General features: G+C 37.5%; 1 protein-coding gene across 4 annotated transcripts in view; it reads left to right on the forward strand.

The window, feature by feature from the left end:
* The window catches only part of LOC132110397 (golgin subfamily A member 4-like), a 45,932-nt gene that overhangs the window by 1,677 nt on the left and 31,755 nt on the right, over positions 1-12,500 (forward strand). For 3 of the 4 annotated variants that reach the window (XM_059516966.1, XM_059516965.1, XM_059516964.1), the window contains exon 1: positions 8,045-8,401. In XM_059516966.1, the coding sequence (XP_059372949.1) occupies positions 8,060-8,401 (342 nt within the window). In that variant the 5' untranslated portion in view covers positions 8,045-8,059. Of the gene's footprint in view, positions 1-1,913; positions 1,992-3,688; positions 3,791-6,937; positions 7,004-8,044; positions 8,402-12,500 lie in introns of those variants that run through there. The other variant, XM_059516967.1, reaches the window with a different exon arrangement.

Below are 12,500 nucleotides of genomic sequence, written 5' to 3' on the forward strand. Positions count from 1 at the left end.
TCAGTAAGCTATTTGTTTTCAAGGTTTTATTGAATGCTATCTCTATACAAGTGCAAAGTAATGCATTCTTAGTCAGTCTTTTATTTTGTAATTTTAAGAGCAATAAACATATATTGCAATGTTAAGGAATTGATGTTTTTTTTTTCATTCAGATATGTAAATCAACATGTATAAATTGTTAGTAGTCAATTAATGGGGAGATAATCGAAATCAAATCGGTCTGAAAAATTAATCGTTAGATTAATCGATGCACCGAAAAAAATAATCGCTAGATTAATCGTTTAAAAAAATAATCATTTATCCCAGCCCTAAAATGAATGCATCCTTGTTGATATGTGTGTGTGTGTGTGTGTGTGTGTGACCGTGGACCACAAAACCAGTCATAAGGGTCAATTTCTTGAAACTGAGATTTAGATATCATATGTAAGCTGATTAGATAAGCTTTCCATTGATGTATGGTTTGTTAGGAGGACAATATTTGGCTGAGATACAAATATTTGAAAATCTGGAAGTTGAAGGTGAAAAAAAAAAATATATATATATATACATATGTTAGGTAAAAAATGTTAGCCTGAAAGCACTGTAAATTGCTTGGGATTAGGGCTGGGCGATATATCGAATATTAGCGATAAAATCGGAATAATTTTGACGACGATGTACAATTTGAATATATCGGGAATATCGAATATTTCAAATTCAAGCATACTTTCCCAAAAGAACGCGCCGAATGAACGTGTAACTGCTGAATGCTCTATGCCCCTCTACTACGAGAGCTGTAATGATAGCGGTTGCCAGATAACAAGAGTTTAAATCTCCGAATCAGAGCTCCACTGTTACAAGGATACATTTTTCTGCCCGGTGTTTGCTTATTTTAAGCAATCTGGCAACCATGCGCACGTGCTCACTCCTCATTGCGGAAGAGCCGCCGATGATAATCTGAAAACACTAACAAGCTGGAATTGAGCGATCTAATGAAAGCGTCGTTCAGCCGCTCTGTGTTCTGTCGTGAGATCTCAACTGTATTGTTTGCGTTTGTGATCGCAAAATAAATGCACTTACTCGACCGCTGATGTTTGAATAGAGAAACATAGGCTATGGCCATTTGGAATTACTATTGGGGAATTTCACTGATATGTTTACCAGTTTCCATAATATAGACAGAGAAAATGCAAAAGTCTTTGGTATGCATTTATATATATTTATATATAAGAAATAGCTATGTGCTTCAGCTTAAAAACTTGTTAAAAAAATTAAAATAAAATACTTATCCCAGTTGCATAGTTTAAATTGTGAATTGCATGCACTAAAAAGTTGACAGAATGCACTTTCTGTAACTGTTACTTAATTTGCACTGCTTCAGTTACATATAGGCCTACATGTATTCATTTAATAAAAAGCAGTAAGTGATCTCTTGGATAGATTTTTTAACTGCTTAAATTAGCTGTTTAATCTAAATGTTTTTTTTGTTTTTTTTTTAATGAGCAAAAGAAAATCATGTTTTATTTTTTATTATTAAAATGCAAATGCAAACATATCGAGATATATATCGAATATCGTAAAAAATTTGACTATCGAGATATCATTTTTTTTTGTATATCGCCCAGCCCTACTTGGGATAAAAGCATCTGATAAATTTAATTTCAAATTTTTTAATTTAATTTAATATTCAGCCTTGCAGCGCTTAAATAAATGCCATCTTAAAATGTATTCACATAGAAAACAATTATTTAAAATTGTAATAATATTTCACAATATTACTGTTTTTACTGTATTTTTTGATCAAATAAATGCAGCCTTGGTGAGCAGAAGAGACGTCTTTCAAAAACATCAAAACTGTAATTATTCCAAACTTTAGACCAGCAGTGTAATTGGTGCACTGATTGTGATTGTCTTCTCTTGATGTCTGTGTCCAGCAGGTGAGTTCAGGAGAGAGGCGCGCTCAGCCCCCTTTATTGAACCAAGATGCCCCATCCTCCCCAAGTGACCGAGAGGTGAGAGTTCAGACACAAACAGCCCTCATTATCCTCTCATTGCTCTTGAGTGCATGTATACATGTGCCAGATACGCCCTTTAACTCTTGAGTGTAGAATATCTGAACTGTTATGACCAAAAATACTTAATACTGTCATAACACAGGCTTTTTAAACGATAGTCAACAACTTAAGGTGATCTTTTGGTGTTTGTCAGACGTGTGAGATATGCAACGTGACTTTACAGTAAATCTATACAGTATAGCTATACATTTTAAACGTGCTTTAAGTGTATAGGTCTAGGGGAAACGAATCAGGTTTATTATTCTGTGAATTTAAAATGCTTGTTTAAGTTAAATGATCTACCTCTTGTTTTACAGAGAACTTTGTGCAGAGATTTCAAATCAGTTTGATAATCTACAGCTGGTTGGCTACCACATGACATGCTATTATTGTACTACTGCGATCTAATAATAGTCTAGATGATTCCGTTTTGTCATTTCTGGACCATGACATTAAACCTCATTTGAAGCATGAACATTTAAACATGATAAATAATGATATATGAATGCATCTTCTGAAATAGTAATGGACTTTCAGAGACTCTGCTTGGTTTATCCTTTGGAGCTTTGTCACGAATTATTGATGTGTTTGTCCTCTTTTTTGAATCGTAGCTTAAATAGAATGTACCTCAGAATAAATATATCTCCATTGAAGGGAAACTGGTTTACTCTTCAGTGAGCTGAGGTTATGATTATACCTTTGTCTTTCAACCACATTTTCTGTTTGTATTTCTTTTTGAAATTTCCATCAGATCTCAGAATAAATTCATCATCTCAGCATTTCCAGGACTCAACAATAAAGATTTATTTATTTATATTTGCTACCACTGCCAACATTTTTACAAGTCCATGACAATTAGTATAATTACACAAATTTCTAAATGTATTTATGTAAGAATTGTTTTTAAAAAAATTAATATTTTTTTTTAAATGTATAAAAATTTATATATTTTTTAATTTCTATATTTTATATTTAACTGTAAATATTTTATATAATATTTATTTTTTAATAAGTAATATATATATATATATATATAATATTTATTTATATTTAATATATTTACATAATATTTATATAAAAAGTGAATATATTTAATTATATATTAATTTAATGTAATAAAATAGTATAATTTATATAATAACAATTTCAATATTGTATTTATATCATATATTTAAAAAAAAATCTTTTAGATTTTATTGTGCTATATTTCTCTTATATTTTTCAATTCTTCATGAAAAAGACTATCACTAAAGTCAAAACTTTACAGACCTATTTAATTCATACCTAATTCAAAAACTTTGCATATCATTTGTTAAACGTAAAATAAATTGACAGCACAGCTTTGTCGACGACTCTTTATTTTTGAGCCCTAATTTCTTCTATGCCAAGGACTGCTAGATTTACCTTTTTGATGTCTCTATACACAGAATATATCTCGATTTGATGCCAGTCCCATTCAAGAGAATCAGGTTTGGTAGAGACATCAAACAGCGTAGCTCTGCAGCTTCAGTGTGAATGGGCTGTCTCAACTCTCTCTCTGTTTCCACAGATGTCCTTCTCTCATCCTCTGGCTCTCTTTCTGTCCTCTCACTCATTGTGTTGTTTTCTCATTGCTCTTCATTAATGCGTTGACTCGTGTGGGGGGGGTCGTTCAGCTGCTGGCTGGGATGATAGCAGAGCCTGCTTTTCTCTCTGAGTATACTATCTTTGCTCTGGACCACTCAAAACGACCCAAAGCGGCCCAGGTGCCCAGTGTGGTGAGTCTGTCCTCTTCCTCACCCCGTCCCATCTGCGATGCCTTTGGAGGTTATGGGCTATAGAGGAGGCCTGCTGAGTAACACCCTGCTTGCAGCTTTTCTTCTTGAGCGTCCCTGCATAACTCAAAGGCATCTCGCTTCTAACCCCTGCATCTAATATCTTGCTTTCCTCGTTAGGCCTGATTTGTGCGTTTTCGGACCTCGGAATGGTTCCTCTAATTTGGCATCTCCAGGAATGAATGTTATTCCCGTAGTGTTAGATAATGCCTTGGATTCCCTGACTCGTTCCCTAAGTAGTGTCCTCATAGATTGAATGTACCCTTGCTGTTCCCTGAGAGTTCTTTTGATTTCCTTGTGAAACTGATTTGGCAAATTCTCTGTTTAAAGGTGTTTCCAAATTTGAAGGTCCTTTTGCATGACTCATATCAATATTTCCCAATGAATTGTCATGCTTTAGTTATTTTACCCTAATTTACTTTTGACAAACACAGTTTGAATAATTTTAAGGAGGATCTAACAGTTATGTTAATCAGTTAAGGGTTAGGGTTAGTTAGGGTTAAATTTACCACACGCATATATATATATATATATATACTACTGTAAATACAAGTACATTCATTCATTGGCTTTCTCTATGGAGTTCTAGTTTGGCAAATATTGTCAGAGAATGAGAAAAGTGCTAATTAGACACAACTGTGTACAGTTTCTTATTTGAAGACATTATTATTATTATACTATTGTATTATTTATTGATATTTTGAATTAACTTTTTTTTTTTTGGTTGTTCATTTTAAAGTTTTTGCTTTGCTTTTGTAATTTTATTTTCATTATTATAATAATTATTATTATATTAAAATCTGTGCTGTTGTTACATTAGCCAAGGCACTCTTGTTTTAGTGTTACTTATATACTAATATATTTTTTTAAATTTTATTTATAATTTTAAGTTTAATTATAGTTTTTAGATTTTTTTTTACCATTTTAATTTTAAATGTTTATCTGTCAATAGGTTTTTATTTCCATTTTAGTACCTTTATTAATAAATTTTAGTTTAGTTGTCAAAGCAGCATTTCTATTTGCTTAGAAATGTAACTTTTTTTTATCAAATGTATCATTTTATTGCAGCTTTATTTCAAATAAACAAACTATTTTGAATCATATTAGTTAATGATGCCAAAAACACTGATCTGAAGCATGAGTAAGAAGCCAGTATATTTAACCCTTTTACAGTCCTGTGTATCTGTCATTAGTTTTAGAAAGCAGTTTTACAGTAAGGCACTTCACACGGTAACACACTGCTCTTCCACTACATTTACTGTGATTACATTTACAATCCTCCACACACACCTGAGCTCATTACACACACAACATCAGCTGACATACAGCACCACCAATCACATCAAACAAACACTGATCATGTGATCTGCCGTATTACTGGCCTCATTATAATCTTCATTGGGAAGAAATGTGCAGAATGATTTTTCTATCCTGTGGATATGTGTCCTTTACACCTGGACACTGTGATGTTGTTTTTCAGCACATAGTCAAAGTTTCCCTGGCCTTGTCTGGCAATACAATACAATGACATGCTAAACTGTAAATGAAAGCATGTTTATTTGCTGAAATTGGTTGTGTATAATGTGAAGGAAACTGTTGGTTTCAAAGTGCAAAATATCTGATAATGCTGTCTTATTAGTTGTGTTCATTACGTTTGGCCTGAAGTGTTTGATTGATTGAAGGATTGCCTTCTTCTATATGTACAGCAGACAGAAAGCGAGCTTCACTTGTTGATTTTAGATTTAAATACAGCTAGCTTGCATCAAAACGCTGTTTCCAGCATATTGCATTAATAGATGGCTCGATTTGTACTGAAATACTGTGTGCATCTATTAGTCTTCTCATAATCAAGCTCTTCGTGTCTTGGTGTTTATGAACTGATAAAAGCAACAGTGGTTTATGCTCTCTATAGGAATGCCTCCCACAACTAGATTACAGTTTAATAGTTATAATAATTATATTACTGTCAAATATAGACATCTGAGCCAAGTGTAAACTGCAATAAAAATATGATTATTGTAATTAGTATTATAATAATTAAAAATATTATCATTGTTGTTATTAGTTGTAGTTTATATAATAATAATAATTATTATTATTATTTTTACCATCAGTATTCTTAGTATTATAAATAATATATTTTATCATTATTACTAGTAAAATTATGTACCATTATTAATATTAGTATTTATAATATAAAGTATAACAATAACAATAGTATTATTTTCATTCATATATTATTATTATTAATAATAATTTTATTAGTAATGGTAGTAGATAATTTTTAAATTGTATTATTGCTATTACTCTTATTATTATAAATGATAATATGTTTTGTTATTAGATAATTTTTGTATTATTATTATTATATATTATAATATTAATAATACTAATATATTTTCTATTTTTTTATAATGATAAGAAAAACAACTACAGTTGTAGTAATATTATTATTATTATTGTAACTTAATAACACCAATTTAACACCACTTTAACACCAATTTTAATGTTGGACTGTAAAATGTACATTTTAGCTAAGTTTGGCACAACATTAATTGGACGTTAAACAGAGTAGATTCTTGGAAAAGAGCCTGGTTGACAATGTTACACCTGAAAAAGAAATAACTATACAGTGTGTGTGCTGCTTTTTAACATTTGTATTAAAACTCATTCAGCTCTGAAGTTGAACATCACGATCATGTCCGTCATTATAAACTGAGAAATATTACCCATGACTTCTCCGGGAGAACTCTGTGGCTGTTTAACTCTGCCGAACTTCACAACGACAAACTCTCACGCTCTCAGTAACCAGCTTCTCTTGCGGGTTAGCTGCTGGTGTAGTGCTGCTGTGTTTAACTCCTCGTTTGTGTAACGCAGTAGTAATGTTTGTGTTTAACCCCATGTGTTCCTCTCTGAGTTGCATGAGGTTAGGGTTGGTGTAACCAGAAGCCCCTGCATTTCTCGTAGCAAAGCTAATATTGCTCCCAGAGTAATCGGGGTGCAGCACGATGGGCCGGAGGAATACTAACCTGACCTGTTGACTACTGAGACACACTTTCACTCATGTTTGTGGGTTCTGTTCTGATGCAGAGCGTTAAAGCGGCTGGCAGCTCTCCGAGAGGCAGTCTGAACGGAGATGAAATCGCTTCTCCTCAGGCAAGTAATAGTTAAAGTGCCTTATTTGTGTTTCACATGCATGAAATGTTAAAAGTGGACCAAAGATCTGTTCACCTTGCATCTGAAGTGACCAGATGACATGCATTGCAGATTATTTGAAGCACCAGAACTATATACACAGTGATGTAGATTTTTTATTATTAAAAGAAATAACTGCTGTTCTTTAAAACTTTCTATTCATTAAGAGTTCTTTAAAAAATTATCAGTTTTTACAAAAATGTGAAGGAGCGCATCAGCAAATCAACATATTAGAATGATTTCTGAAGATCATGTGACTCTGAAGACTGGAGGAATGATGCGGAAAATACAGCTGCGCATCAAAAGAATAAATTATATTTCACAGTATATTCGAATGGAATACAGGTATTTTAAATTGTAAAAATATTTCACAGTATTGCTGTTTTTAATGTATTTTTTATCAAATAAATGTAGCCTCACTGAGCAGAAGAGACTTACTTCAAAAATAAAAAAAATTAACAAAATGACTTGAGCACATTACTGTATGTGTCAGACGGACATTACATCTCCCTTTTGCATTTTTTAATGACAATTAAACACATTTTCCCTCAAAAGAAGTATTACGTAAAAAAATACTGTAGCATAATTCTTTTTAAATATAAATTTTCATAAACTTCATCAAATTATGTTAATAATACCAATTCACAGTTAACATGTATTTTGTTAATTACATAAATAAAAATGTGACATTTACAAAAAATAAACAATTAAATAATAAACATTTAGTATAGGTAAAAACTGATAGCCTGAATGCACTGTAAGTCGCTTTGGATAAAAGCGTCTGCTAAATGCATAAATGAAATTAATTATATATATATATATATATATATATATATATATATATAATTAATTTATTATATTTGTGATTGTTTGATTTAGCTCATTTGTGTAGTTGTTTTTGTATTTCTGATGTGAATCGTTTCATGATTGGTTATTGCTGTCATTCTTGAGTAACAGGCTTGATCACAGTTTGACAACAGAATCTACTTATTTAATGTCTGATTTTTATGATTTGGCATGCTTGTGTACTCAAAGTATTGGTTGTCTCAGTCTCTGACCCAGAAGCTGCAGCAGAAGGTTTCTTCGGTGGAGTCTCTGCTCCGGGGTTCGGCCCGCGGTGAAGGGCTCTTTCGCTCCGGCTCCCGGGACAGTCTGGTCCGAAGCTCCTCCAGAGAATCGCTCACTCTCGTCGGAGAGAATGAGGCCCAGTCGTCGCCGGCGTACGACCCTCCATCAGACGTCGAGAGCGAGGCGGAGGATTCGCCCGGCAGCGTCGAGAGTCTGTCTAAAGAGCAGCTCATGAACCGCCTGCACCGGGTCGAGAGGAGCCTTGGCAATTACAGGGGGAAATACTCCGAGGTGAGCGTTCATTTCGGTTGATCTGATCGGTTTTGATCAGTCAGACTGTTCGCTGATTGCTGATCAGATCTACTTCTGGGGACGGTCTTACAGAAACTGTACATATACTACTTTTGCAAAAAGTCAAGCTTCAATATTTCTTGTCTTGGCACAATTTTGACTTATTAGATATGAAGCTCATTTCATCACAGAATAAAATAATAAAGGCAACTGCAACATTTTGTCTCACAATTCATACTATTTCTTTGCAATTCGGGGAGCAAAAAAGTCCGAATTATGAGACTATGAAATCACAAAACAAGGTAAAAGCAATTAACATTTTATGTTTACTTAAAAAAATTTTTTTTATTAAAGCTTGTTTCTGCCAAAAATTTAAAAAACACAATTCTGAGAAAAAAAAAGCCTGGATTATCAGAAAAATCTGAATTGGCAAATGTTTACTTCCATTTGCAGAATAACTCACATTTGCACATTTTTCTTTTTTAATTTCTTTTATCCGTGGTCGATACAAGCTTGTTATACTATAAATCAATTTGCCCATTTGTATCTCGCAGTTCAGAGTAAATTTTTCACAATTCAGACTTGATATCATTCATCAATTCATGTCTTGTAATTCTGAGTATATATCTCAAATTCTGAGGGAATAAAGTCTGAACTGTAAGATAAAAAGTCAGATTTACCCCTTTTTTCTGTTTAGACTACAAATGCATTATATCTTTGATGTATGTGGCCTTGAAGAACTATCATAAGAGGCAAATAGCTTTTATTGTCATTTAATGTAAAAACTTAATGTAAATTTTTTTAAAGAAACATTTTGATTCATATTTATGAAGTTTATGATCTCTCTACCTGTTCATGAGTCTGGATACTTGCCTGATATTATTACTTTTTGTACACTAACGAGTTTGTGTGTGAACCAGAGGTGCTGACAATTATCATTCAGAGCAAGTCAACTTTTATCTTGTCAGTCTGTGATCTGTGCAACAGACTTGAATTAATACGTCAAATGCAATGCAACACTATTTTAGATGCTTCTAGTGTTGTTGACTGTCTAGTTCAAAATATTTGTTTCTTAATTACTTACCATAGGTTAGCAGATTGCATTAAATCAAATATAATGCATACTTGAGATGGAAACTGCAATCTTTGTTATCCATTAGTAATTTAACCAGAAATATTGCAAGTTGCATGCTCAGACAGACTTTGCTGACATGTCCAAATAGCCACCGAATCTGAAATTGTTTTCAGACTGAATATAAAAGCTTTCTGAGTTTTAAGTGTTTTAGTTTTCATTAAAGCTCTTTGGCTCATTTGTAATCAGTGTGTTCCCTCTGCTGTAGGATGTGTCCTAAGATAATGGCGAAATGATAAATCGATCAAATTAGCTGCATATGGTTAAGCCCTCATTAAGAGATTATTTGTTCAAGGAGAGCTCAGGCCTGTAGTACTGACTGTGCATATTAATCCTGATGAGATAATGCACTGCTCTGACAGTATGTGGATCATTTCCACCTGATCCAGTCACTCGGTCCACCTCAGGAAGATCAGGCGTACTGTACTTAATGCCAGATTAGCATTGTGGTGTAATTAGTGATGTGTCCCAGACAACACTGAAGAACTTCCTGTTTGAAAACACATATATTGTACTGTATACATGGGCAGGATGGAATGGATCATCTTTGTTATTCCTGACATCGTTTATGTAAAATAAGACCCGCTGATATATGAAACAGTGTTATTATTAACCAAAAGAAAAGCTATTAAAATGATTTTTAGTATTTGAGGGTGGGGGGGGTGGTATTTGAAAGACATTATTTGTTTAATTTTTTTTTTACAAGAGTTAGAACTAACTTCGAAATCTGGTAAAATCGAAAATTGGTAACTAACTCATCCATCCATCTTCTTCCGCTTATCCGGGGCCGGGTCGCGGGGGGAGCAGTCTAAGCAGAGAACCCCAGACTTCCCTCTCCCTAGACACTTCCTCCAGCTCTTCTGGGGGGACACCGAGGCGTTCCCAGGCCAGCCGGGAGACATAGTCTCTCCAGCGTGTCCTAGGTCTTCCCCGGGGTCTCCTCCCAGTGGGACGCGCCCGGAACACCTTCCCGGGAAGGCGTCCAGGAGGCATCCGGAACAGATGCCCGAGCCACCTCAGCTGACCCCTCTCGATGTGGAGGAGCAGCGGCTCTACTCTGAGCTCCTCCCGGGTGACTGAGCTTCTCACCCTATCTCTAAGGGATCGCCCAGCCACCCTGCGGAGAAAGCTCATTTCGGCCGCCTGTATCCGGGATCTTGTCCTTTCGGTCATGACCCAAAGCTCATGACCATAGGTGAGAGTAGGAACGTAGATTGACCGGTAAATCGAGAGCTTCGCCTTGCGGCTCAGCTCTTTCTTCACCACGACAGACCGGTACATCGACCGCATTACTGCAGAAGCTGCACCGATCCGTCTGTCAATCTCCCGTTCCATCCTTCCCTCACTCGTGAACAAGACCCCAAGATACTTAAACTCCTCCACTTGAGGCAGGAACTCTACACCAACCTGAAGTGGGCAAGCCACCCTTTTCCGACTGAGGACCATGGCCTCGTATTTGGAGGTGCTGATTCTCATCCCAGCCGCTTCACACTCGGCTGCAAACCGTCCCAGTGCATGCTGAAGGTCCTGGCTTGATGAGGCCAACACGACAAGATCATCCGCAAAGAGCAGAGACGAAATCGTGTCGTCACCAAACCTGACCCCCTCCGGCCCCTGGCTGCGCCTAGAAATTCTGTCCATAAAAATCATGAACAGAACCGGCGACAAAGGGCAGCCCTGCCGGAGTCCAACACGCACCGGGAACAAGTCTGACTTACTGCTGGCAATACGAACCAAGCTCCTGCTCCGGTCGTACAGGGACCGGATAGCCCTTAGCAAAGGGCCCCGGACCCCATACTCCCGGAGCACCCTCCACAGGCCGCCGCGAGGGACACAGTCGAATGCCTTCTCCAAATCCACAAAGCACATGTGGACTGGTTGGGCAAACTCCCATGAACCCTCCAGCACCCTGTAGAGGGTATAGAGCTGGTCCAGTGTTCCACGGCCTGGACGAAAACCACACTGTTCCTCCTGAATCCGAGGTTCTACTATCGGCCGGATTCTCCTCTCCAGTACCCTGGCATAGACTTTCCCAGGGAGGCTGAAAAGTGTGATCCCCCTGTAGTTGGAACACACCCTCCGGTCCCCCTTCTTAAAAAGAGGGACCACCACCCCGGTCTGCCATTCCAGAGGCACCGTCCCCGACTGCCACGCGATGCTGCAGAGGCGTGTCAGCCAAGACAGGCCCACAACATCCAGAGACTTGAGGTACTCAGGGCGGATCTCATCCACCCCCGGTGCCTTGCCACCGAGGAGTTTCTTGACTACCTCGGTGACTTCAGCTTGAGTGATGAACGAGTCCACATCTGAGCCCTCAGCCTCTGCTTCCTCAATGGAAGACGTGACAGCGGGATTGAGGAGATCCTCGAAGTATTCCTTCCACCGTCCAACGACATCCCCAGTTGAGGTCAACAGCTCCCCACCTTTACTGTAAACAGCGTTGGTAGGGCACTGCTTCCCTCTCCTGAGGCGCCGGACGGTTTGCCAGAATCTCTTCGAGGCTGACCGATAGTCCTTCTCCATGGGCTCACCGAACTCCTCCCAGGCCCGAGTTTTTGCCTCCACAACCACCCGGGCTGTAGTCCGCTTGGCCTGCCGGTACCTGTCAGCTGCCTCAGGAGTCCCACAAGCCAACCAGGCCCGATAGGACTCCTTCTTCAGCTTGACGGCATCCCTTACTTCCGGTGTCCACCACCGGGTTCGGGGATTGCCACCTCGACAGGCACCGGAAACCTTACGGCCACAGCTCCGAGCGGCCGCTTCAATATCTCAATATCTCCAGCCTCCCTCGGGATCCGGTCGAAGCTCTGCCGGAGGTGGGAGTTGAAGATCTCTCTGACAGGAGACTCGGCCAAACGTTCCCAGCAGACCCTCACAGTACGTTTGGGTCTGCCGAGTCTGTCCAGCTTCCTCCCCCGCCATCGGATCCAACTCACCACCAGGTGGTGATCGGTTGACAGCTCCGCC

Source organism: Carassius carassius, chromosome 30 (assembly GCF_963082965.1).
Source record: "Carassius carassius chromosome 30, fCarCar2.1, whole genome shotgun sequence".
NCBI lineage: Eukaryota > Metazoa > Chordata > Actinopteri > Cypriniformes > Cyprinidae > Carassius > Carassius carassius.